Here is a 26,581-nt window from a genome sequence, read left to right on the forward strand (position 1 = left end):
GTCTTTATTTGGCATACTTTATGCAGCCCCATGATCTAATATTTAGCTCTCTTTGATATATTTGTCTACTGTACCGCAGTGCTGTGGTGTGCCTCCTCCGGTATCTGGAGGTTTCCGTTCCCCCCCTCCGTCTTTGTCTAATTTTATCTGTTACACACTTTTAGAACAAGTTTTGAATAAATTTGTTTTTATTGGTATTTTCTTTCTCACTTCATTTTTTCTATGGTACCCACCATTTGAAAATGTGTTGATAATGCCCATCTTGACCAGGGGTCTGGAAGAGGGTAAAGCTGAAGAAGAGTGTGCGTTAAGAGTGGAACAAGACAGTCACCTGGTTGTGGCAGATGTCCGTGAAGAAGATGAGACCCCACTTTTCAAGAGCATAATGGAGGTACCCGAAGACATGCGAGAAGTGGGTGCCAGGAAGGGTGTGCATGAGGCCTTTAGAAAGGCAATAGAGGCGTGTACAATCATGGACAAAAATTTTGAGAATGAGACAAATATTAATTTTTCCAAAGTCTACGGCTTCATTTTTTCTGATGGCAATTTGCATATACTCCTGAATGTCAGAGTGATCAGCTTAACAGCAATTACTGTACTTGCAAAGTCAATATTTGCCCAGAAAATGAACTTTAACCCCCAAAACACATTTCAACATCATTGCAGTCCTGCCTTAAAAGGAGCAGCTAACATCGTTTTAGTGATTGATCCATTAACACAGGTGTGGGTGTTGATGAGGACAGGGCTGGCGATCAATCAGTCATGATTAAGTAAGAATGACATCACTGGACACTTTAAAAGGAGGCTGGTGCTTGGTATCATTGTTTCTCTTCAGTTAACCATGGTTATCTCTAAAGAAACACGTGCAGCCATCATTGCACTGCACAAAAATGGCCTAACAGGGAAGAGTATCGCAGCTACAAAGATTGCACCTCAGTCAACAATCTATCGCATCATCAAGAACTTCAAGGAGAGAGCTTCCATTGTTGTCAAAAAGGCTCCAGGGCGCCCAAGAAAGATCAGCGAGCGCCAGGACGGTATCTTAAAACTGTTTCAGCTGCGGGATCGGACTACCAGCAGTGCCGAGCTTGCTCAGGAATGGCAGCAGGCTGGTGTGAGTGCTTCTGCACGCACTGTGAGGCGGAGACTCTTTGAGCAAGGCCTGGTTTCAAGGAGGGCAGCAAAGAAGCCACTTCTCTCCAGAAAAAACATCAGGGACCAACTGATATTCTGCAAAAGGTACAGGGAGTGGACTGCTGAGGACTGGGGCAAAGTAATTTTCTCTGATGAATCCCCTTTTCGATTGTTTGGGACATCAGGAAAACAGCTTATTCGGAGAAGAAGAGGTGAGCGCTCCCACCAGTCTTGTCTCATGCCAACTGTAAAGCATCCTGAAACCATTCATGTGTGGGGTTGCTTCTCAGCCAAGGGAATCGGCTCACTCACAGTCTTGCCTAAAAACACACCATGAATAAAGAATGGTACCAGAATGTCCTCCAAGAGCAACTTCTCCCAACCGTCCAAGAGCAGTTTGGCGCCCAACAATGCCTTTTCCAGCATGATGGAGCACCTTGCCATAAAGCAAAGGTAATAACTAAATGGCTCATGGAACAAAACATAGAGATTTTGGGTCCATGGCCTGGAAACTCCCCAGATCTTAATCCCATTGAGAACTTGTGGTCAATCATCAAGAGACGGGTGGACAAACAAAAACCAACAAATTCTGGCAAAATGCAAGCATTGATTATGCAAGAATGGACTGCAATCAGTCAGGATTTGGTCCAGAAGTTGATTGAGAGCATGCCAGGGAGAATTGCAGAGGTCTCGAAGAAGAAGGGTCAACACTGCAAATATTGACTTGCTGCATTAACTCATTCTAACTGTCAATATAACCTATTGGTACTCATAATATGATTGCAATTATATTTCTGTATGTGATATAAACATCAGACAAACACTAATAAAAACCAGAGGGCAGCAGATCATGTGAAAATATAATTTTGGTGTCATTCTCAAAACTTTTGGCCATGACTGTAGTGTGCACTGGGCGCCTGAGACTCAGCAATTGGTCATACTGTCGACTAAGGAAGTCACAGTGAAGCGGGTGGCTGTTCTGAGGGATATGCACCTACACTGCCTCCGTACAAAACAGAGGATCATTTTGAAGAATAATGAAGCCGTTCGACGTTTGGAGCGTCAAAGGAAAGCTCAGAGTCGGCTGGGCTTAGTGGAAGACACAGTCCAAGTACCCAAAGTTCTGGTGGCGAAAGTCATAGGGAGACTTGGGAAAGTGATGCAGGAGATGGTGGATAAATCTGGTGTGAAGAGACTGAGGACACCGGCTGATGACGAGGTCCAGGTCATGGGTGAAGATGAGATGGTTCCATTCCATGTTGTCAGATCCAGAGAAAGTCTTGAGAGTATCCGCATGCTCCTGGAATATCGCATGGCATACCTAAGGGAGGTAGAGCAGATGAGACTTGAGAGACTGCAAGTTAATAAACAGCTGCCAGAAAGGTGAAGAAGATGGCAGCTACTTTCGACCCGAAATGTGGACCAACAAAGGGGTGGAAGTATCCAGCTTGATGGAAGAGATAGAGGCAATGACTCTTCAGTTAGCTCAGTGTTGAGTGGCCTAGTTGGGAGATGTTGTAGCGAACGTGTTGACAAAGAGTCAGTCCAGACAGGTCGTATGGGTACAAGGGGATTGCGACACCAGACTGACCATGATGCCCAAACTCGACTGAGAAGGCTCTCTCGACTACTAGGGCAAGGTGACTTGGGTACCCGGTCTCGAGGCCCCTGGGTTAAGACAAATGTTCTGGGATGTGGTGATGTGGTGTTCTGGGACCTATAGTCCCACAAGTATTTGGTATGTTTTATCATGGGAGCCTGGCAGGGCTAGTTATGTGAGATGGGCGGGACAAACTAGCCACACACACCCGCTCCCACCCAGGGGAGTGATTAAAAGGTTTATAATGTGATCACGGTGTGGGTCACATGTTCGCTGTGAGTTTATTGTTTGAAGCCTGTGTAGGAAGACCTGGGAGGCTTCCTGAAGAGCACATGGTGGGGCTTCAGACCTGGTGTCCTGGGGAGTTGGACTAATGTCCTGAACAGCACCTGGACAGGCCACATGCTGGTGTGTTGGGAGGTCCTGGGAGTAGAACCGGATCCCTGAGCAGCGCACAGTCAAACTGTGGACCTGGATGGTCTGGGTTGGGGAAGCTACCGTCCTTTGGTGGATCTGGACTGACTAAGATATGCCGCACAGGCAAGTTGGTAATTCCCGTGAGACAGCTTTCCAGGAAGACAGGACTGACAAGGAGTCAGCAGGTGGAGCAGGAGCTCCCATCAGGTACCTATACAAACTGTGGTACTTGTGATATGAACTGTGTGGTAACCCACGGCAACTGGTCAAAGGTGGACCAGTGTGTTTAGTTGCCGCAGACTAAGGATCTGAGACTTGATGTGATGTCCTGGTCCAGTGTGTAAATGGACTGCTCATGATGTGGTTTATGATACCTTAATAAACCGAATAGACTGTTTTGTTTGAAAAAAACGTGCCCGTGTGCTTGAATCCCGTGCCAAGCGAGTGTCCCCTAATACACTCAGTAAGAGCAATCTTACAGTATGTAGTATGTATGTAGTATTATTATTTACAGTTAGGTCCATATATATTTGGACAGAGACAACATTTTTCTAATTTTGGTTCTAGACATTACCACAATGAATTTTAAACAAAACAATTCAGATGCAGTTGAAGTTCAGACTTTCAGCTTTCATTTGAGGGTATCCACATTAAAATTGGATGAAGGGTTTAGGAGTTTCAGCTCCTTAACATGTGCCATACTGTTTTTAAAGGGACCAGAAGTAATTGGACAATTGATTCCAAGGCTATTTCATGGACACGTGTTGGCAATCCCTTCATTATTTCAATCTCAATTAAGCAGATAAAAGGCCTGGAGTTGATTGGAGGTGTGGTGCTTGCATTGGAAAGGTTTTGCTGTGAAGTAAACATGAGGTCAAAGGAGCTCTCCATGCAGGTGAATCAAGCCATCCTTAAGCTGCGAAAACAGAAAAAACCCATCCGAGAAATTGGTACAATATTAGGAGTGGCAAAATCTACAGTTTGGTACATCCTGAGAAAGAAAGAAAGCACTGGTGAACTCATCAATGCAAAAAGACCTGGGTGCCCACGGAAGACAACAGTGGTGGATGATGGCAGAATAATCTCCATGGTGAAGAGAAACCCCTTCACAACAGCCAATCAAGTGAACAACATTCTGCAGGAGGTCGGCGTATCAATATCCAAATCTACCATAAAGAGAAGACTGCATGAAAGTAAATACAGAGGGTTCACTGCACGGTGCAAGCCACTCATAAGCATCAAGAATAAAAAGGCTAGACTGGACTTTGCTAAAAAACATCTAAAAAAGCCAGCACAGTTCTGGAAGAACATTCTTTGGACAGATGAAACCAAGATCAACCTCTACCAGAATGATAGAAAGAGAAAGTATGGCGAAGGCGTGGTACAGCTCATGATCCAAAGCATACCACATCATCTGTAAAACCCGGTGGAGGCAGTGTGATGGCTTGGGCATGCATGGCTGCCAGAGGCACTTGGTCACTAGTGTTTATTGATGATGTGACACAGGAAAGAGGCAGCCAAATGAATTCTGAAGTATTCAGAGCTATACTGTGTGCTCAGATCCACCCAAATGTAGCCAAACTGATTGGTCGTCGTTTCACACTACAGATGGACAATGACCAAAACATAAAGCCAAAGCAACCCAGGAGTTTATTAAAGCAAAGAAGTGGAATATTCTTGATTGGCCAAGTCAGTCACCTGATCTCAACCCAATTGAGCATGCATTTCACTTGTTACAGACTAAACTTCAGACAGAAAGGCCCACAAACAAACAGCCACTGAAAACCACCGCAGTGAAGGCCTGGCCGAGCATCAAAAAGGAGGAAACACAGCATCTGGTGATGTCTATGAGTTCAAGACTTCAGGCAGTCATTGCCAACAAAGGGTTTTCAACCAAGTACTAGAAATGAACATTTTATTTAAATTATTGAATCTGTCCAATTACTTTTGGTCCCTTTTAAAACAGGGTGGCACATGTTAAGGAGCTGAAACTCCTAAACCCTTCATTCAATTTTAATTTGGATACCCTCAAATGAAAGCTAAAAGTCTGAACTTCAACTGCATCTGAATTGTTTTGTTTAAAATTCATTGTGGTGATGTCTATAACCAAAATTAGAAAAATGTTGTCTCTGTCCAAATATATATGGACCTAACTGTATTTATTGTTATAGCGCCATTTATTCCATGGCGCTTTACATGTAAGGAGGGGTACACATAATAAAAACAAGTACAATAATCTTAAACAATACAAGTCATATCAGGTACAGGAGAGAGGAACCTGCCCGCGAAGGCTCACAATCTACAAGGGATGGGTGAGAATACAGTAGGCGAGGGAAGAGCTGGTCATGCAGCGGTTTAGTCGATCGGTGGTTACTGCAGGTATGTAGTATGTATGTAGTATGTATGTACCTTATATACTCGAGTATAAGCCGAGATTTTCAGCCCAAATTTTTGGGCTGAAAGTGCCCCTCTCGGCTTATACTCGAGTCAAGGTGGGTGGCAGGGTCGGCGGGTGAGGGGGTGAGGGCGCTGAGGCATACTTACCTGCTTCCAGCGATCCTGGCGCTCCCCGCCTGTCCCACGGTCTTCCCCTCTTCAGCGGTCACGTGGGACCGCTCATTAGAGAAATGAATAAGCGGCTCCACCTCCCATAGGGGTGGAGCCGCCTATTAATTTCTCTAATCAGCGGTAACGGTGACCGCTGATAGAGGAAGAAGCTGCGGCACCGAAGACCGTGTGACAGGCAGAGGGAGCCGGACGCCGGGACCAGGTAAGTATGTCATATTCACCTGTCCCCGTTACAGCCGCCGGGCGCCGCTCCATCTTCCCGGCGTCTCTCCGCTCTGACTGTTCAGGTCAGAGGGAGCGATGACGCATATAGTGTGCGCGGCACCCTCTGCCTGATCAGTCAGAGCGGAGAGACACCGGGACCGGACGCTGGGGAGCTGCAAGCAAGAGAGGTGAGTATGTGTTTTTTTTTTTTTTATTGCAGCAGCAGCAGCGGCACAGATTTATGTGGAGCATCTATGGGGCAGTATGAACGGTGCAGAGCACTATATGGGGCACAGCTATGGGGAAATATGAACGGTGCAGAGCACTATATGGCAGAGCTATGGGGAAATATGAACAGTACAGAGCACTGTATGGCACAGCTATGGGACAAAAATAAATGGTGCAGAGCACTATATGGCACAGCTATGGGGCAATAATGAATGGTGCAGAGCACTATATGGGGCACAGATATGGGGAAATATGAACGGTGCAGAGCACTATATGGCAGCTATGGGGCAATAATGAACTGCAGAGCACTATATGGCACAGCTATGGGGCAATATGAACGGTGCAGAGCACTATATGGCAGCTATGGGGCAATAATGAACTGCAGAGCACTATATGGCACAGCTATGGGGCAATATGAACGGTGCAGAGCACTATATGGCAGCTATGGGGCAGTATGAACGGTGCAGAGCACTATATGGCAGAGCTATGGGGAAATATGAACGGTGCAGAGCACTATATGGCAGAGCTATGGGGAAATATGAACGGTGCAGAGCACTATATGGCAGAGCTATGGGGAAATATGAACGGTGCAGAGCACTATATGGCAGAGCTATGGGGAAATAATGAACGGTGCAGAGCACTATATGGCACAGCTATGGGGAAATAATGATCTATTTTTATTTTTGAAATTCACCGGTAGCTGCTGCATTTCCACCCTAGGCTTATACTCGAGTCAATAAGTTATCCCAGTTTTTTGTGGCAAAATTAGGGGGGTCGGCTTATACTCGGGTCGGCTTATACTCGAGTATATAGGGTAGTTTTTTTTTTCACATTCAACACATTAGCCGGATGATGAGACTACTACTGTCCCATCATTGGCTAATGTGTCAATCACTGTCACTACGAGCAGGCATCGTCCGTAGTCCCATCGGACGATGCCTGCACACACGCACAGACCCCCGGCAGCCCGCACAGAGCCCCAGAAGCCCACACAGAGCCCCGGCAAGCCCGCACAGAGCCCCGGCAGGCCTGCAAAGAGCCCCGGCAGGCCCGCACAGAGCCCCGGCAGCCCGCACAGAGCCCCGGCAGGCCCGCACAGAGCCCCGGCAGGCCCGCACAGAGTCCCAGCAGGCCCGAACAGAGACCCGGCAGGCCCGCACAGAGTCCCGGCAGGTCCGCACAGAGCCCCGGCAGGCCCGCACAGAGCCCCGGCAGGCCCGCAGACCCCCGGCAGGCACGCACACCCCCCCGCGGTCACGCACAGACCCCGCCCACACACACATGCAGTCTCCGCCCATGCACTGCCCACACTCTATTATAGTGCATCATTGCACTATAGGAACTTCCGATTCCGGTATCCGATATCGCAAAAGTATCAGAACTCGGTATCGGAATTCCGTTACTGCAAATATCAGGTATCAGCCGATATTCGCTGTATCGGAATGCTCAACACTACTCCTTACTAATTGTATATATATTTTTTCATATTGGATCAGGACATCCTAAACTCCCTGACAGAAGTTATGTCGCTTATACATGTTATGTAAATAAAAGCTTATAACCCGACGTTACATTCATCCATTGGTTGTATAAATTATTCTTTTAAAAGCTGAAACCCTCCAAAATGTAGTTTAAGTTAAGAAAAAAAAATTGGCATCAATGCAGAAATATTGATCAGTTAATGGACACAGAATGGTCTGATTTTGACAAGACAAAAGTTTTGTCGCCCACAGAAAGTAAAGTGATATTCAAACAAATAATTAACTTAAAGGACTGCATCCATGCGGTTCAACAATTATTCATACAATTTATTAATAAAGTCATCATCAATAGCAAAGAATGCAGTCTTAGATGCCTCCCAGAGTTCATCTAGATTCTTTGGTTTTGTCTTCCAAGCTTCCTGTTTCATCCTACCCCAAACATGCTCAATGATGTTCATGTCTGGTGACTGGGCTGGCCAGTCTTTGAGCACCTTGATCTTTTTTGCCTGGAGGAACTTTGTTGTAGAGATGGATGAGACGGAGCACCATCCAGCTGCAGAATTTGACCCCATTTATGATTTTGAATATAAGAGGTAGCTAATACTTCTTGATATTTAAGGCTATTGATATTGCCTTCCACCTTGCAAATGTTTCGCACACCCCCATACTGAATGTAACCCCAGACCATGATCTTTCCTGTTGTGAATTCTGTGGCTGAGTTCACTTCTGTGGTCACAAGTGGTATTGCAGTCTCTGGGCTTCCTCCCTCAGGTGTTTTGGTGAGCTCGTTGGCTGCCTTGCTATTTAGCTCCACCTGAGTCTGTCTTCCTTGCTCCTTGTCAATGTTCCAGTGTTGGATCTGAGCTACTGCATCTTTCCTTGGGCCTGCTGCTCTGCTAGATAAGTGCTTCTAGTTTGTTTTCTGTTTTTTCTGTCCAGCTTGCTATTGTCTTTTGCTGGAAGCTCTGAGAAGCAGAGGGGTGCACCGCCGTGCTGTTAGTTCGGCACGGTGGGTCTTTTTGCCCCTTTGCGTGGTTTTCGTTTTAGGGTTTTTTGTAGACTGCATAGTTCTCTTTGCTATCCTCGCTCTGTCTAGAATATCGGGCCTCACTTTGCTGAATCTATTTCATTCCTACGTTTGTCTTTTCATCTTGCTAACAGTCATTATATGTGGGGGGCTGCCTATTCCTTTGGGGTATTTCTCTGAGGTAAGTCAGGCTTGTATTTCTATCTTCAGGCTAGTCAGCTCCTCAGGCAGTGCCGAGTTGCATAGGTAGTTGTTAGGCGCAATCCACTGCTGCTTATAGTTGTGTGAGGATAGATTAGGTACTGCAGTCTACAAAGATTCCACGTCTCAGAGCTCGTCTTATTGTTTTTGGTTATTGCCAGATCTCTGTATGTGCGCTGATTACTGCACGCTGTGTTGCCTGATTGCCAGCCATAACACTTTCCACCACCAAATTTAACTGTTTTCTGGGTGTATTTTGGATCCATACGGGCTCCAGTAGGTCTCCTGCAGTATTTGCAGACGCTTTGGTGTGTAATTCTACTGAAGATTCATCAGAGAAATCCACCTTCTGCCAATTTTCCAGCGTCCACCTGTTTAGCAGGCTGTGGGACTTTGCAAATGTCACACTTTTTTTATTTGCCTTTTGTTTAGTGCTGGCTTCCGGGCACTGATTCGACCATGGAGGCCATTTCGAGACAGAATCCTACAAACTGTTCTAGTTGACACAGGTACCTGAGGTGACCAGGTCTGTTAGAGCTCTGCTGCAGTGGAAGAGGGGCTTGCTTTGGATTTTCTAACCAACAAACGTTCCTCCTGAGCAGTTGTCTTGCGGGGTCTGCCAGACCAGGGCTTGTCAAACACATCTCCAGTCGCTTCAAATCTTTTTTTAATTCTTTGTACTTGACGCGGAGACACATTAAAGGTTCCAGCCACCTCTGCAGTGGATCTGGTCTTCAGGCTCTTGATAATCCAGGCTTTGGTTGCAGGGTGGATTTTTGGCATGTTGTCAGAGCTCAAGTTGCAGTTCATGTGAAGGTCTGGGGTGCTGGGTTTCTTTTCACACACACACTAATTAACCGATCATTTACTTAGCACAGATGAGGATGTAAACTAGGATTGGGTGCATTATATGACCAGGCAACAAGACTTTTGTCTTGCCAAAATCTGACCATTCTGTGTCCATTAACTGATCAATATTTCTGAATTGATGTCAATTTATTTTCTTAACCTAAACCACATTTCAGAGGGTTCCAGCTTTCAAAAGAATAATTTATACAACCAATGGATGAATTTAATGTCAGGTTATAAGCTTTTATTTACATAACATGGATAAGCAACATAACTTCTGTCAGGGAGTGTATAATGGAATAGGCTTTTGAGTGCTCCTTTTTTATTTTTCTGTGTATTTGTCTATGGCAGGCAGTTTCTTTGTCTCTATTTTTTATCTATTTGAGAAATATTTGTGAATAAAGATATCTGAATTTTACTTTGACCTATGCTTCCTCGTTCTGTTTTGGATTCGCAAACAACAAATTTAGCTCATAATTTGGTATAGTTTAAGTGTCAGTTACCAGAGATTTTGCTCTGGGGGCATAAACTTCTTTCACTGCATAGAATTGTCCAATCATAATCAAGCAGCAACACAGAGGGGGAAAAAAAGAACATGCCCTCCTCTCTTTATTGATCTCTGCAGGTATTGTGTAGAAACACAGCAAGCTAAATTATGTATCTGTTATACACCTGTACCAAGTCTGCTCAGCTGTCATCTCCCCAGTCCACTCAGCTTTGTTGTGCTCAGTGTTGGGCTTTGCAAGTGGTCTGACGTGTTCCCATGTGATTGCCTGCACAGACCTACTGTATAAATGGCCCACTAAGATACACACCTATGTCTTCATATTAATACCCCAAGTTCTTGTGTGTCCTCTCTGCCTGCAGCCACCAGGGCTCTAAGTATCTGCTCCATGTCCGCTTCTAGTTGTCCTCTATGCCCACGGTCTCCGTCTCCAGATCTTCCGGTAATTTCTTGCCTGCTGCATTGACGACTGTGGCCGTTGTGCCCACCTGGACCTAGGTCTTGGAAGATCCAGCGCACCAGATGAGCTAAAACAGAATTTCAAGACCATTGATGACAAGGGCACAGCAAAAATAACACCATTGCAGTGGAATACGAATGGCTTTCCTGTACTTGTGGCGCAAGTGGCTGTCTGCCAGCGTGAAATTATCCAGGCAGTGCAAAACCTCTTGGCCTGTATGAATGCAATAACTCAGTCACCTGCAGTCTCACCACCAGCTCATCAACACCTGCCACATCTTAATTGGAAACGCTCTGCTTGGGAGACAGTTCCACATTTGCCTACGCCTGTAGGTTTTAATGGTGATCTTAAAGTCTGTCAAGGTTTTGTGAATCGATGCACTGTACACTTTGAATTGTGTCTTCAGCATTTTTGTCTGACCAGTCTAAAGTGGCATACATTTTTTATTTTTTATCTGGTGATGCCTTGGCGTAGGCTGCGCTTTTGTGGACATGTGATGACCCTATAATGCATTCTTTACCCTCTTTTCTGACTGCATTTTGTGTTTTATGAACCAGGAAACATTCACTCAGCTGCTGATTCCATAGTATGACTAAGGGTACCGTCACACTATACGATTTACCAACGATCACAACCAGCGATACGACCTGGCCGTGATCGTTGGTAAGTCGTAGTGTGGTCGCTGGAGAGCTGTCACACAGACAGCTCTCCAGCGACCAACGATGCCGAGGTCCCCGGGTAACCAGGGTAAACATCGGGTTACTAAGCGCAAGACCGCGCTTAGTAACCCGATGTTTACCCTGGTTACCAGCGTAAAAAAAAACAAACAGTACATACTTACATTCCGGTGTCTGTCCCTTGCCGTCTGCTTCCCGCACTCACTGACTGCCGGCCGTAAAGTGAAAGCACAGCACAGCGGTGACGTCACTGCTGTGCTCTGCTTTCACTTTACGGCCGGCAGTCAGTGAGTGCGGGAAGCAGACGGCAAGGGACCTGACGGACACCGGAATGTAAGTATGTACTGTTTTTTTTTTTTTACATTTACGCTGGTAACCAGGGTAAACATCAGGTTACTAAGCGCGGTCCTGCGCTTAGTAACCCGATGTTTACCCTGGTTACAAGCGAACGCATCGCTAGATCGGTGTCACACACACCGATCTAGCGATGACAGCGGGAGATCCAGCGATGAAAGAATGTTCCAAACGATCTGCTACGACGTACGATTCTCAGCAGGATCCCTGATCGCTGCTGCGTGTCAGACACAGCGATATCGTATGGATATCGCTGGAATGTCACGAATCGTACCGTCGTAGCGACAAAAGTGCCACTGTGTGACGGTACCCTAAGACAAGGAATTAATTCAGTGGGACAATGTTACATCCAGTTCTGTAGCCCGTCTGCTAAATTGACCTGGAACAAGGAAGCACTCCAACCTGTCTTCTACACCAGTCTGTCTAGTCATGTCAAATATGAACTTTTGAGTAGAGAATAGCCTTCTTCACTTGCCTATTTATTTTCGCTCACCACTCGTGTTTACTTACGTATTAAAGAACGATCTAGCGAAAAACTCAGGATTTTCGTGTCTCTCCTCCAGGAGCGTCTTCGAAATCTCCTCCAAGACTGGAATCACCAGAACCTATGCAAATAGGTTAGAAGAGATTGTCACCACCCGAAAGATCACGTCGCCCGTAACAAGGTATCCAAACAAGTGTTCCAAACTAAAGGTCAAATCTGTAAACTTCAACTCCTAGGCGACGAGGAACTATTACCATGGTAGTAAATCTATTGTTCACTAAAGATATTTTACTTGTGCCTATGTCTGTTTCCTTTGGTTCCTCTGTGTTCGCAGCACAAACATTCATTCATTCTGGAGCAGCAGAAAATTTCATGGACTTCTATTTGGCCAAAAGGCTGAAAATTCCTTTTTCTTCCCTTGCAGAAGCATTTAAAGGTAATCTCCACAAATGGCTCTGTAATTCCTGGTTGTGGTGTCAAATTCCATATAAAGAAAGGAAACTCTTCAGATTGGTGCCCCAGACACTAGACATTGAGATCATTTATTTTTTAATTTTACAACTCTCTGATGCACTGGTGCTTTTGGGATTTCCTTGTCCATGGCTTTATGCATCGGTCATTGACTGGCCTTCTGACCAAATGAACCAGTGTGGTCCATCTTGTTTTCACAATTGCCTCAAACCTCTACCTCAACTCCCTACTGTTAAACTTTGCTCTGCATCTACTGTGTCATGATTCGACCCCTCCGTGTGTCTTTAATGCAGTGGTTTAAAGCTCAGTCATCCAGTCTAGTGCAGGAATGTGCTGAGCTGTCTGTGTTTGGATTGACAGCTCAGCCGTGCAATACGAAACTGGGAAGTGCCAAGCTTCCATTAGGTGTTCTCAGTTCCTAATTATTACGCCGCTACTTAACTTGACTGGCAGTCCCAGATAGCTGTCAGTTGTAGCTTCAGATCAGTGTGGTTTGTTTCACTATACCTTGTGCTTTTCTTGTAGATCTATTGCTGTCAGACCTTGTTCTGACCATGCATTTGCCTAGCTACCTTGCTCTGAAAAGCTATCTTCCTAGTATTCTGATCTCATACCGTTACCTGACTACAAGTGTGTCTTTTCCCTCCGTTTATGACGTATCCTCCGGCTCTTGGCCTCAAATTCACTGGCTACCCTGACTCACCGCTTATCCGTGAGAAGTGACTCAGCGTCATATACTGCCTCTAAATTGCCTGCTTATCAGGACTTCACAAATGTCTTCTTGAAGCAGAGGGCAGAGATGATACTGCCTCATCAGCGGGAGGGGGGGGGGGGAATCGGCGCTGGCACCGGGCAGGCCCTCCTGAATTAAGAACCCCATAGTGGCTGTGGTGTGCCGCTATTAGTGACACGCCAGTGGCTGGGTGCCACTGGGGGAGCGGGAGGCCCTAGCCAGCTGCCTAGTCTGCCTGCCGCTAACGCCGACCCTGTCAATACTTCTATACATACCAGCTCTCTCTCAACTATACAGGTCCTTCGGCAATATATTAACATACAGAGAATACAAAAGATAGACCCAAAGAGATGTATATTAGTATTAAAGGCAGATACATAATTATTAGCTGCAATTTTTAAAGGGGTGGTCCAACACCTCTCTCTATGTAGTCTGGTATCATGTGTAGATAAATGCTGTTGATCTTGATTAGGACAGTTGAAGAGAACTATCCAGTCCACACTTGATGAGCAAGTTCAAAACGAAAGTCTCTTTAATGTTCAACTCTCAAAAAACAGCATAAGATGTCCTCCGGATCGCAGCCAGGAAAAAGGACAGTCCACCTACAGTTCGCAGCCAGGCACAAACCAGTCTGCCTCCGATTCGCAGCCGGGCACATATCCTCTGGATTGCAGTCACTAGACACGCCAGTCCACCTCTGACCAGTTGCCATGGGCGACTGCACTGCCATGTTAATGTTCTATTCACAGCATTACACAGTACATGATATCCTCTGGATCGCAGCCAGGAACCATATCCTCCAGTTTAGTCACTAAACACTCCAGCCCACCTCCTGAGACCAGTGCCATGGGAGACTGCACCGCTGTGTAAGCTGTGGGTGCCAGGCGTCTCAGTTCCCCTGGCTGTTTGGCTCCCCTGGCCTGTGTTGCCTCACACAGATGGAGTGCTGCAGAGCTGACTGCTCTGTACTCCTCCAAACACCAGACTGACACTGACTCTGACCCTGACACACCCAAACCCTATACTGCAGGGTTTTTAACTAGCAACCTGTGGCCTTCAGCCACATGGAAAACCCGACCAGGAATGAAACAGACTGCAGCACTACCAGCACTACCGTCCTATAGTCTATTTCAAAACACAAAAGCCCAGAGCAGGTATTCCCTAAATTTGCCTTGGACAACCAGCATATCCAAGACCTATACTCACTTTAGTCTGCATTGCAACCACAGCTACGCCTGTGACTGCAATGCCCTCTCATGGCCTCAATACACCTCCAAACACATCCTGGTGGGAACATACAGTGACCCTCACATGTAACACCAGTCACTGCCTCACATAAGACATCATCCTTTTAAGATGTTGAATGCTTGGTGTCAGACGTTTGTCTTAGCAAATGTCCCAATGAAGTAACAAGAGAAGTGCTGGTCAACCCCTTTAAGATGCAGTTATAATGTTCATACGACATTAAAGTATTCTTTTTGAAATATTTAGGATTGTTATATGCATTCTACTTGCTGATGTTTATTGGTCATTGCCTACAGTACATTTTCTAGTCATCATTTAGTGTTTTATATTGCTTTCCCTATTAGACGTGACTTTTACTATAACTTTTCTAGTACAATTCATTAATAAAAAAATTATGAAATAAAATCTGGAATAACTTCTCTGTGTAATTTCTCTGTGTTAGAAAATATAATTTATTTATTAAACATTTTCTAATTCTCAATATGAAAATGGCTTCTCTGTGTGGCTTCTATGATTAATAAAAAGAGTGGATTTACATAGACAGTACTGCGTTGTATATACACACTCATCCACATGCGTATGCCTGCACATATTTGATGCCTCAAAAAATGCAACATGTTGTGTTCGCCGTACACCGCGAAACAATGCATGTGTACGCATCCGCATACAAACGGATGCAAACACATGTCCCTGCGTACACAATGTTATAGATAGGTACGCAAGAGGCATGCGGATTGATACGCTGTGCACAGATACGCTAATGTGAACTCGGCATAAGACATGTTTTCTTGTTAAAACGTTTCCCACATTATGAAAATGAGTTGCCCTTTGAAAGTAAAACATTTCTCACATTCTTGACATGAATATGGCTTCTCCCCTGTGTGAGTTCTCTGATGTGCAGAAAAATTTGCTTTCTTGTTAAAACATTTTCTACATTCCAAACAAGAAAACGGCTTCTCCCCTGTGTGAATTTTCTTATGTGTAACAAGACTTGCTTTGCAGGTAAAATATTTTCCACATTCTGAACATGAAAATGGCTTCTCCCCCATGTGAGTACTTTTATGTTTACCGAGATCTCCTTTGCTAATAAAACATTTCCCACATTCTTGACATAAAAATGGTTTCTCCCCTGTGTGAATTCTCTTATGTACAGTAAAACTTGATTTCTTGGTAAAACATTTCTCACATTCTGAACATGAAAATGGCTTCTCACCTCTGAGAGCTTTTATGTTTAATGAGACTCCGTTTGCAAGTAAAACATTTCCCACATTCGGGACATGAAAATGGCTTCTCCCCTGTGTGACTTCTCTGATGTACAGCAACACTTGTTTTCTTGGTAAAAAATTTCCCACATTCTGGACATGAAAATGGCTTCTTCCCTGTGTGAATTTTTTGATGTACAGTAAGAGTTGCTTTCTGAGTAAAACATTTCCCACATTCAGAACATGAAAATGGCTTCTACCCTATGTGAGTGCTTTTATGTTTACTGAGATCTCCTTTGCTAGTAAAACATTTCCCACATTCTTGACATGAAAATGGCTTCTCCCCTGTGTGAATTCTCTGATGTACAGTAAGACTTGCTTTCTGAGTAAAACATTTCCCACATTCAGAACATGAAAATGGCTTCTCCCTTATGTGAGTGCTTTTATGTTTACCGAGATCTCCTTTGCTAGTAAAACATTTCCCACATTCTTGACATGAAAATGGCTTCTCTCCTGTGTGAATTCTCTGATGTACAGTAAGACTTGCTTTCCGAGTAAAACATTTCCCACATTCAGAACATGAAAATGGCTTCTCCCCTATGTGAGTGCTTTTATGTTTACTGAGATCTCCTTTGCTAGTAAAACATTTCCCACATTCTTGACATGAAAATGGCTTCTCCCCTGTGTGAATTCTCTGATGTACAGTAAGACTTGTTTTCTGAGTAAAACATTTCCCACATTCAGAACATGAAAATGGCTTCTCCCCTATGTGAGTGCTTTTATGTTTATTGAGATCTCCTTTGCTAGTAAAACATTTCCCACATTCTTGACATGAAAATGGCTTCTCCCCTGTGTGAATTCTCTTATGTACAGTAAGACTTGTTTTCTGGGTAAAACATTTCCCACATTCTGGACATGAAAATGGTTTCTTCCCTGTGTGAGTTATCTTATGTCCAACAAGATTTGTTCTGTCTGTAAAACATTTCCCACATTCTGAACAAGAAAAAAGCTTCTCCCCTGTGTGAATGTTCTTATGTCTAACAAGATTTGATTTTTGGGTAAAATATTTCCCACATTCTGCACATGAAAATGGCTTCTCCCCTGTGTGAATTCTCTGATGTACAGTAAGACTTGCTTTCTTGGTACAACATTTCCCACATACTGAACATGAAAATGGCTTATGCCCCATATGAGCTTTTTGATGTTCAGCATCCCAATTGTTATTCTCATTTTGCTTAACAGTCTGTAATGAATCAGAAGATAGGACCTGTTGACAAGGAATAGATGATAGATTTTTGCTGTAAAGAGCTGGCGGTATATGTGGAATACTGTCATGCTCTTCATATATATATGGTGTGATACCATCATCAGCTGCTTTAAAATCTGTAACTGTGAGATGTCCTTCTAACGCACAGCCATCTGCCAAGAAAAAAAAATGTATTTCTACATAAATGCTGCCTTTGGAAACAAATTTTATTAAAATTAAATTACTAACTGACGAAAACGGGTACAAATTGTAGACTTCAATGCAAGGACTAATGGATAATCATATTAAGCTAGGAGGTTGTACAATTTTTAACCCTTTACGACCAGGAGCATTTCAGTTTTTGCATTTACGTTTTTTGCTCCTCTTATTCCCAAAGCCATAAATTTTTTATTTTTTGGACAACATGGCCATGTGACGAGTTGTACTTTTGAAAGACACCACTGGTTTTAATATATTGTGTACTGGAAAATGGGAATATAATTCCAAATGAGGTGAAATTGCAAAAAAAGTGCAATTCCAGTTTTTTTTGTGTTTTTTTTACAATGTTCACTAAATGCTAAAGCTGACCTGCCAATATGATTCTCCAGGTCATTACGAGTTCATAGACACCAAAAATGTCTAGGTTCTTTTATATGTAAGTGGTGAAGAAAAAATCCCAAATTTATTTAAAAAAAAAAAGAAAAAGAAAAAGCGTACCTGTAGTGTCTCCATTTATCGTGATCTGAGGCTGGGTGAGGGCTTATTTTTTACGCGCCAAGCTGACGTTTTTATTGATACCATTTTGGTGTAGATACGATCTTTTGATCACCCGTTATTGCATTGTATTGTATTGCAATGTAGCGGTGAACAAAAAAACTTCATTTTGCCGTTTTGAATTTTTATTCTTGTTACACTGTTTAGTGATCGGGTTAATTCTTCAATTATGGTGGCGCTCATAGCAATCTGACAATGACAACCATAGAGGTCTGCTGCAGACCTCTAGTTGTCATGCCGACCCATCGGTGACCCGCGATCATGTGACTGGGACACCGATGGACAGGATTAGCACCGCGCTTCCAGTAAGTGTGAGTTAAATGTCGCTGTCAGAGATTGCGATTCCACCCGTGGCTGTTAAGTAAACATGTCAGCTGTATAGATCAGCGGTCATGTGCTGGAAAGGTGCAGGCTCAGTTATGGAGCCCGCACCAAACAGGGGGAGTCTGGCATGGGCATACTATTACGCCTATTGTCAGAAAGGGAGTAATTCTTTTTTTACAGCTATTTTTTATAGATTTATGTTTTATGTCCTTGTCATCAAATTTTTCTAATGAAATGTTAAGTTTAAAATCAAAAAGAGGCCTGTAGGTCAGTGCTATCAGGTGGTGTCTGTCTCCAATGCTCCCTGAAAGCTACATGAACAATAGAATAGAAGAAGGTAAAGGGGGAGGAGCAGTATGGTTGTGTATAACGAAGCCATAATTTTAGAGCAGGTGGAAGGTTGAATTAGCATGTGTATTTTTGTAAGTATTTTCATAAATTCACGAAGAGACTCCAAATTGATCCCAATAATAAAATACTAACAGAAGTGGTTCGATATAGCACCTCACTTCTCTCATTTTCCAATCAAGCCTCTCATTTTCCCCCTCACATCTATCATTTTCCCCCTCACCATTCATTTTGCCACCTAACACCTGTCATTTTGACCTCACGCCTGTCATTTTCCCGTCAGTAAATACCTTTATGTCATCTCCCCTGTATATAGTATATACCTGTGTGTCAACTCTCCCCTATATACAGTATATACCTGTATGTCATCTCCTACTGTATATAGTATATACCTGTGTCATCTCCCCTGTATCTATCTATATAATCGTCTAAGGTGTACTTCCGTCTGTTTGTCTGTCTGTCTGTTTGTAACGGAAACTCAGTGACGGGCACAGTGCGGCCGCGAATTCTCCCCTTCCTACTCTCCGTCAGTGCCCACACAGGGTTAATGGCTGCGTTACACCGCGTTATGCCGCGATGTAACGCAGTCCGTTAACGCTGCTATTAACCCTGTGTGACCAACTTTTTACTATTGATGCTGCTTATACAGCATCAATAGTAAAAAGATCTAATGTTAAAAATAATAAATAAAAAATCATTATATACTCACCTTCCGGCACCTTTCCCGCTTCTCGCGACGCTCCGGGCCATGCATTGCGGTCTCGCGATATGATGAAGTAGCGGTCTCGCGAGACCTATACATCATCATCTCGCGAGACCGCAATGCATTCTCGGGACCGGAGCGTCGCGAGGAGCATTGCTAAACGCCTCGCCTGGATCCAGGGGGCGCCGGAAGGTGAGTATATAACTATTTTTTATTTTAATTCTTCTTTTAACAGGGATATGGTGCCCACATTGCTATATACAGTGTGGGCTGTGTTATATACTGTGTGGGCTGTGCTATATACTACTTGGGCTGTGCTATATACTACGTGGCAGTGCAATATATTACGTCGCTGTGCTATATACTACGTGACTGTGCTATATACTAAGTGGCTGTGCTATATACTACGTGGCTGTGCTATATACTACGTGGGCTGTGTTATATACTGCGTGGGCAGTGTTATATACTGTACTGCGTGGACTGTGCTATATACTATGTGGCTGTGCAATATACTTAGTCGCTGTGCTATATACTATGTGGCTGTGCTATATACTACATCGCTGTGCTATATACTACGTGGCTGTGTTATCTACTGTATGGGCTGTGTTATATACTGCATAGGCTGTGCTATATACTACATCACTGTGCTATATACTACATAGCTGTGCTATATACTACGTGGCTGTGTTATCTACTACGTGGGCTGTGTTATATACATGGGCTGTGTTATATACTACGTGGCCTGTGTTATATACTATGTGGGCTGTGTTATATACTATGTGGCCTCTGTTATATACATGGGCTGTGTTATACACTGTGTGGGCTGTGCTATATACTACGTGGGTTGTGCTATATACTGCGTGGGCTGTGCTATATACTACGACTAAAGGAGAGAGAGTAGAGATGTACTCTGGACGGTTACAGCTGAAATGGGCAGACATGGGGTACAATCCAGTAAACCCACTCGATGTTAAAATATTGGTAAATACATTCATTGACGGTATGACAAATGGCTTATGAGACGCAGTACAGACAGCCAGAACTAAATGGAGAAATGTAGATCCAAAGACCTCCTAAAGGTTGCTAAAGGAGTTGAAGAAACTAGGACAATAAGACGACGTGTCATGTATGCTGGAAAACGAGGAAAACAGTAGAGACGTAGTAAGGGACCTAAGGACTTAGAAACAGTGAAGTGCTGGAATTGTGGAGAAAATGGACACTCAGACCAATCTTCCACCTCCTTCACCTTCAGACTAGGAAACTGACAACCCAGTGACAAATGTGTGCCCTGTTCTTGTCCCCTCCGGACCTGGTCCTGCCTTGATGACCACCATACCAATGCTGGGAGGGAAATAGACAGAATTCTTGACCGACACTGGGGCAGCTGGGACTAGTACACAAAGACTTGATACTGCCAGACATGATTACTGACGAGACTGTGGAATACGTGAGGGTAGGGGGACAAGCGACTGAAGCCCCTATGTTATGAAAGGTAATTCAGTACCACAATGGACATAGAGATCAGCGCACATACAGTGACCTGGCAATAACCCAAAAAACAAGAACGAGCTCTGAGACGTGGAAACTCTGTTGACCGCAATCCCTAATCCTCTCCAACCACACTAAAGGCAGCCGTGGATTGCGCCTAACGCTCCCTATGCAACTCGGCACGGCCTGAGAAACTAGCTAGCCTGAAGATAGAAAATAAGCCTACCTTGCCTCAGAGAAATACCCCAAAGGAAAAGGCAGCCCCCACATATAATGACTGTGAGTTAAGATGAAAAGACAAACGTAGAGCTGAAATAGATTTAGCAAAATGAGGCCCAACTTTCTGAACAGAGCGAGGATAGGAAAGGTAACTTTGCGGTCAACACAAAACCCTACAAACACCACGCAAAGGGGGCAAAAAGACCCTCCGTACCGAACTAACGGCACGGAGGTACACCCTCTGCGTCCCAGAGCTTCCAGCAAGCAGTGAAAAACAAATTGACAAGCTGGACAGAAAAAAACAGCAAACAAATAGCAAAGAGGAACTTAGCTATGCAGAGCTGCAGGCCACAGGAACGATCCAGGAGTAAACAGGTCCAATACTAGAACATTGACTGGAGGCCAGGATCAAAGCACTAGGTGGAGTTAAATAGAGCAGCACCTAACGACTTCACCACATCACCTGAGGAAGGAAACTCAGAAGCCGCAGTACCACTTTCCTCCACCAACGGAAGCTCACAGAGAGAACCAGCCGAAGTACCACTTGTGACCACAGGAGGGAGCTCCGCCACAGAATTCACAACACCCTATGACTAAACAGGAAAAGACTAGAGTCACGAGACAGCCAAGAGGTGCTTACAAACTTATTGTTAGTGACAATACGCCTATGAATTTGCTGGGAGCAGAGTTGAGTGCTGTCTAGGCACTATACAGTACTCTCCTCTGGGTATTACAGTCACAAGTCCCCTTTTCATATAAACACTTGTGGTAGTTAATGCCATTCATTTGCCAGTTTTAGTAGTTTCCTTACACAAGATGGTATAGTTACTGTGTATTTCTAGGTTGTCTTCATATGATATATAGTTTTTTAGCCATTCATTATATTGGCTCAAACCATAGTCACTGTATATTTGTCTTTTCCAGTTCTTATACCTTATCGCAAGCAACTGGCATTGATATTTGGCATTTTTCAAATCCCTTCTTTTTGTATTTGGAACTGTTAGTTATGGATTTATATAGGGCTGCTACTTTCTTAGAATAAGCTTGTGCTTTGCTGTGGCCTATGGCATTGTGCTCCCCCGTTTTATGACTCAGTATCTTTCATAATTATATATATATCATTTTCTTTTGGTAACATTTTGTGAATCAAATTTAGTTTTTTTAAGGGGTACTCTACCCAATCAAATATGGGTATAAATATTTGGACATTAATGTGTGACTTATATAAACACTTGTGTAATATTGCAGAAATGGTGTATATGGCAAGAGTAGTGAAAGTAACACCTGACTCCAGAATGTCTGAGGACAGGGAAATGTCTGAGGACCCCAATGTATAGATCCAAAGGGTGATTGACAGTGTACCAGTGCTCAGGAGGGGAGGCAATAGACTACAAATTCTCAAAGCTAAGGAACTTCGTTGGATCTATACATTGGGGTCATTACAACCTAAGGGCCTTAATATTGATTTCAACTTGCATGTATGTACTCGGTAGGATGTCGGTTCCATCATTGTCGGTATTTGTTTTTAATGTCTTTGCTGCCCAGGTTTATTATGTGTTGTCATAGGTGTGCTGTATCCCTTGATTGTTTGTATTTCAGATATACTTTGGCACAATCGACGGTGATGAGAAGTGAAAGGCCTAGTCTATGATATGAGACCCTATTGGGTTTCCTGGGCTGTGTGTTCCCTGTCGGCCACATATGGGTTATGGGGGCCTAATCGAGTGTTGACATATCCCCCTGGTTGTCTACTAATTTTTGCGATTCCCTCTAATATGGGTTCTCTATTATATGATTCTTTTTCTTACAGGATGTGTTCCCCCTTTTTGAGATTTTATAGATTCTGTATAGAGATGCCTCTGGTATTTCCCTGTTCCAATATGCTGTACCTGGTACTGCACGTGTAATGCCTGGGCTGCGGTTGTCTCGACAAGCGTGGTGGCTTACCCGGTGTGATGTGCGGGGTGTGCGCACTGCGGACCTGTCCCCTGTGTGGTTCTCCCACTATTTGGTGGGGTTCTGACTCGGGTGGGGATCCGTGGGTACATCCTCGCCATCACATCGTTGGTTTTAGCCGGTGGTTGTTGAGCACTATGGCGATAGTAGCGTTGCGGTTACTGTGGCAACGCTCCGATCCAGCCCCGCTCTCTTCCGGGGGTGTGCGCATGACGCTCTCCGCTCTGGATGGGCTCCCGAAGGGGGGCGTGTCTTGACGTTGTTGCGCCTGCGTCCTCCGGCCTGGGTGGGTGGTGGCTGGACGTTTGAGCTGTATGCAGTGTTATATTGATTTTGTTACAGGTTTCGCTATTGTTGGGGAGGTGATTTCCGGTCATGTGATTCTTCTGACTGCATCGTTTGGATCTATGACGCGCAAGAGAGCCTGGAATCGATTGGCAGTGGATTGTTTACAACCCCATGTGGTGATGCGATGATTGGTGGACTTTCTTATGAAGATCACGCCTCCTGTTTTTGACAGATGAAACTTCTCTGGATTGAGCTGTATTTTGATGTATTTGGGGGATTTGTTTACATTTTGTGTATGCGGATTATATCTGGGTGGGGAGATTTTTATTTGGTATATGTCTGATCTTTGTTTTTAATGCTGTATATATGTTAATTATATGGTGGGTGCGGCTTGTTAGGGATTGGTGCCCTGCGTGGCACTTGTGCTATATATAGCCGACACTTTGCACTGTTAGACATGCTTGATAAAGACCCACAGGGTCGAAACGTTGCTGTCTGCTGTTTTATGGCTGAATAAAGTTTCGATTTTGGATTACACCCGGATGGAGCGCTGTCACTTTTTCATATTGAATTTTATTCCCCACGTGACATTAATGCCATACTCGTACAAGTTCAACCAAAACACCTGTCTAAGATCAGACAGATCAGACTTGAATGTGCTCTAATACTAATCCCTGAATATGTCACCCTCAAAAGACATAATGTTCTGAATCCAGCCACTCATCTGCCTGTGGATTCAGAAAAGGGGGAATTGGTGACAGCATTGGCAGGTGGGAAAGAGAACATGACATGACGTTGACATGACGCACGAACATGACTGCATAGGAACTGATGAGTCAGGAGACAGTGGGTTGTAGATATGTTCGTGGGAAGGGAAAAAAAACAAACCTGTTCCTAATGCATATTTTGAGTTTTTTTATTTTTGTAGATGGCTTCAGATACCACCAGAATGGGCGACTCTACATTGGATATGCAGTAGTATCCTCACATGAGGTAATCCGAGCTGAACCACTCCCTCCTCACATGTCGGTGCAGGAGGCAGAGTTGAAGGCACTCACTGAGGCGTGTAGAGCTGCTGCAGGTAAAGTCGCTAACAGTTACACAGATTCAAATTGTGCATGGGGAATATCCCATGATTATTGCCCTATCTGAAGAAGCAGAACGTTTCTTACATCAGCCGGTAAGCCCATTAAAAATGCAGAGCTGGTGAAACAATTAGTGGAGGCATTGACGTTATCAGTCCAGGTTGGCATCGTCAAGGTAAAAGCACACACGGACGGTGACTCTGTGGAGGAAAAGGGCAACAGAAGGACAGACGAGGCTGCTAAAGTAGCAGCAAGACGGCCTAGGGAGCAGTGGACGGTGGCGGGGAGTCAGCGTATTCCAGCCACACTGAGCCTAGATGTCCTGAAATCCCTCCAGCTGCCAAACAGAGAAGGAACACTGGGAGAATGGGAGCTGAGCTGAACTCAGAAAGAGTATGGGAGAATAAGGATAAATCGTATATACCAAGATCCCTGCTCCCAATCATGGCGCAAGCAACACAAGATGCCTTCTGGATCGCTCCTGGTTTCAGTTACGCAGCCGCAAAGCTCGTACAGTCATGCCTCATCTGTGCACAGCACAACCCAGGTAAAACAGTAAAAATCCCTAAGAAAGCGACACCCAGGCCTCTCTACCCGTTTCAGAGACTGCAGACTGGCTACAGTCTGTGTGTGAAAAATATCCTAGTATGAGTAGATCTCTTCTCTGGTTGGCTGGAAGCCCATCTGGTAAAATGTGCAAATACTAAAGCGACTGCAGACAAACTGATGAAAGAACTGATCTGCAGGTATGGTGTCCTAGAAACCATAGACAGCGATAGGGACACACACTTCACAGGAGAAATAATGAGGGAAGTCATGCAGGTCCTGGGAGTACAGCAAGCATATCATGCACCATATAGACCACAAAGTAGTGGGAAAGTGGAGAGACTAAACGGGACACTTAAAGGGAACCTGTCACCTGAATTTGGCGGGACTGGTTTTGGGTCATATGGGCGGAGTTTTCAGGTGTTTGATTCACCCTTTCCTTACCCGCTGGCTGCATGCTGGCTGCAATATTGGATTGAAGTTCATTCTCTGTCCTCCATCGTACATGCCTGCACAAGGCAAGATTGCTTTGCGCAGGCGTGTACTATGGAGGACAGAGAATGAACTTCAATCCAATATTGCAGCCAGCATGCAGCCAGCGGGTAAGGAAAGGGTGAATCAAACACCTGAAAACTCCGCCCATATGACCCAAAACCAGTCCCGCCAAATTCAGGTGACAGAGTCCCTTTAAACTGGAAAATCAAAGGCCATGGCAGACAAAGGAAAGAGCGGGGTAGAGTGCTTGTCTCTTGCACTCTTTTCAGTCACACACACTCCAAATAGAAAGACAGGCTTGTGTCCTTTTGAAGTCCTGTTTAGTAGTTTGCCAAAGGCTGGTCTGTACTTCCCACAGGTGCTACAAAAGCAACACGGTGCTATGACAGCCCATGTCCAGGCCTTACAGAAAAGACTTAATGTGATGCATAAACATGTGTTTTCATCCATTCCAGATACTAATGCCAGTGCAGACGTACATCAGCTGAATCCAGGTGATTGGTGGTCATACACAGACACGTGAGAAGGAGCCTAGATCCACGGTTTGACGGCCCATTCTAAAGTCCAGCTGACCACATTCACCTCAGGGAAACTTGAGGGAAAGCCCACCTGGATCCATGCCAGTCACTGCAAAAAGATCTTTTCACCAGCAGAATGACTGTTGTCCTAATCACCTTGCTGGCAGTGGTAGGATGTTTGCACCTTACAGAGGCACTGGATAAACAAACTTATTCAACATCTTGCTTTTCTTATAAAAGACGCGGAAGGACAAAAACTGCTGGACTGTTGGATCTGTGCACACAGCCCAGTATCTGCAAGGACTATGCTGTACTTAGCCTTACCCCAGGACCCAAGGAAGGTATTAACACCACACTGTATGCACAAGTGAGACTTGGACTCAGATTTTCGTGGTTCCTTAAGGCTCTTAATGAGACTAATACAATATAGAGACTCCTTTTTAAATCCAGCCAATTGGCTTAGCGGCCTATCGGGATGGATTATTTTTGGTGTTTTACAGACTTGTATGCAAATTTTGTTGCTTTGCTTATTCTTTTATGTAGCCGTAAAAGCGCTAATATATGTATTACCTAAGCTATGGAATAATGTATGTGTAGAAAAAAACCCCTAAGGCTGAACCTTCTGTAGTATATCATAGGCCCCGTATGGCCACTGTTGATGGGGGAGGTGAGTGTCCACACTGAGGGTGGATGGGTGAAGCAGGTAGGAAGTCCCCTTGTGGGTATTAGACCCATGAGACAGGAGCTCCTT

General features: G+C 44.4%; 1 protein-coding gene across 1 annotated transcript in view; it reads right to left on the reverse strand.

Moving 5' to 3' along the window:
- LOC138666539 (uncharacterized) overlaps positions 1-26,581 on the reverse strand; it is a 195,945-nt gene that overhangs the window by 60,273 nt on the left and 109,091 nt on the right. Inside the window, 2 exon segments of the mRNA XM_069754751.1 lie at positions 15,489-15,827; positions 15,880-17,259. Coding sequence (XP_069610852.1) covers positions 15,489-15,827; positions 15,880-17,259 — 1,719 coding nt within the window.

The sequence above is a fragment of the Ranitomeya imitator genome, chromosome 2, assembly GCF_032444005.1.
Source record: "Ranitomeya imitator isolate aRanImi1 chromosome 2, aRanImi1.pri, whole genome shotgun sequence".
Taxonomy (NCBI): domain Eukaryota; kingdom Metazoa; phylum Chordata; class Amphibia; order Anura; family Dendrobatidae; genus Ranitomeya; species Ranitomeya imitator.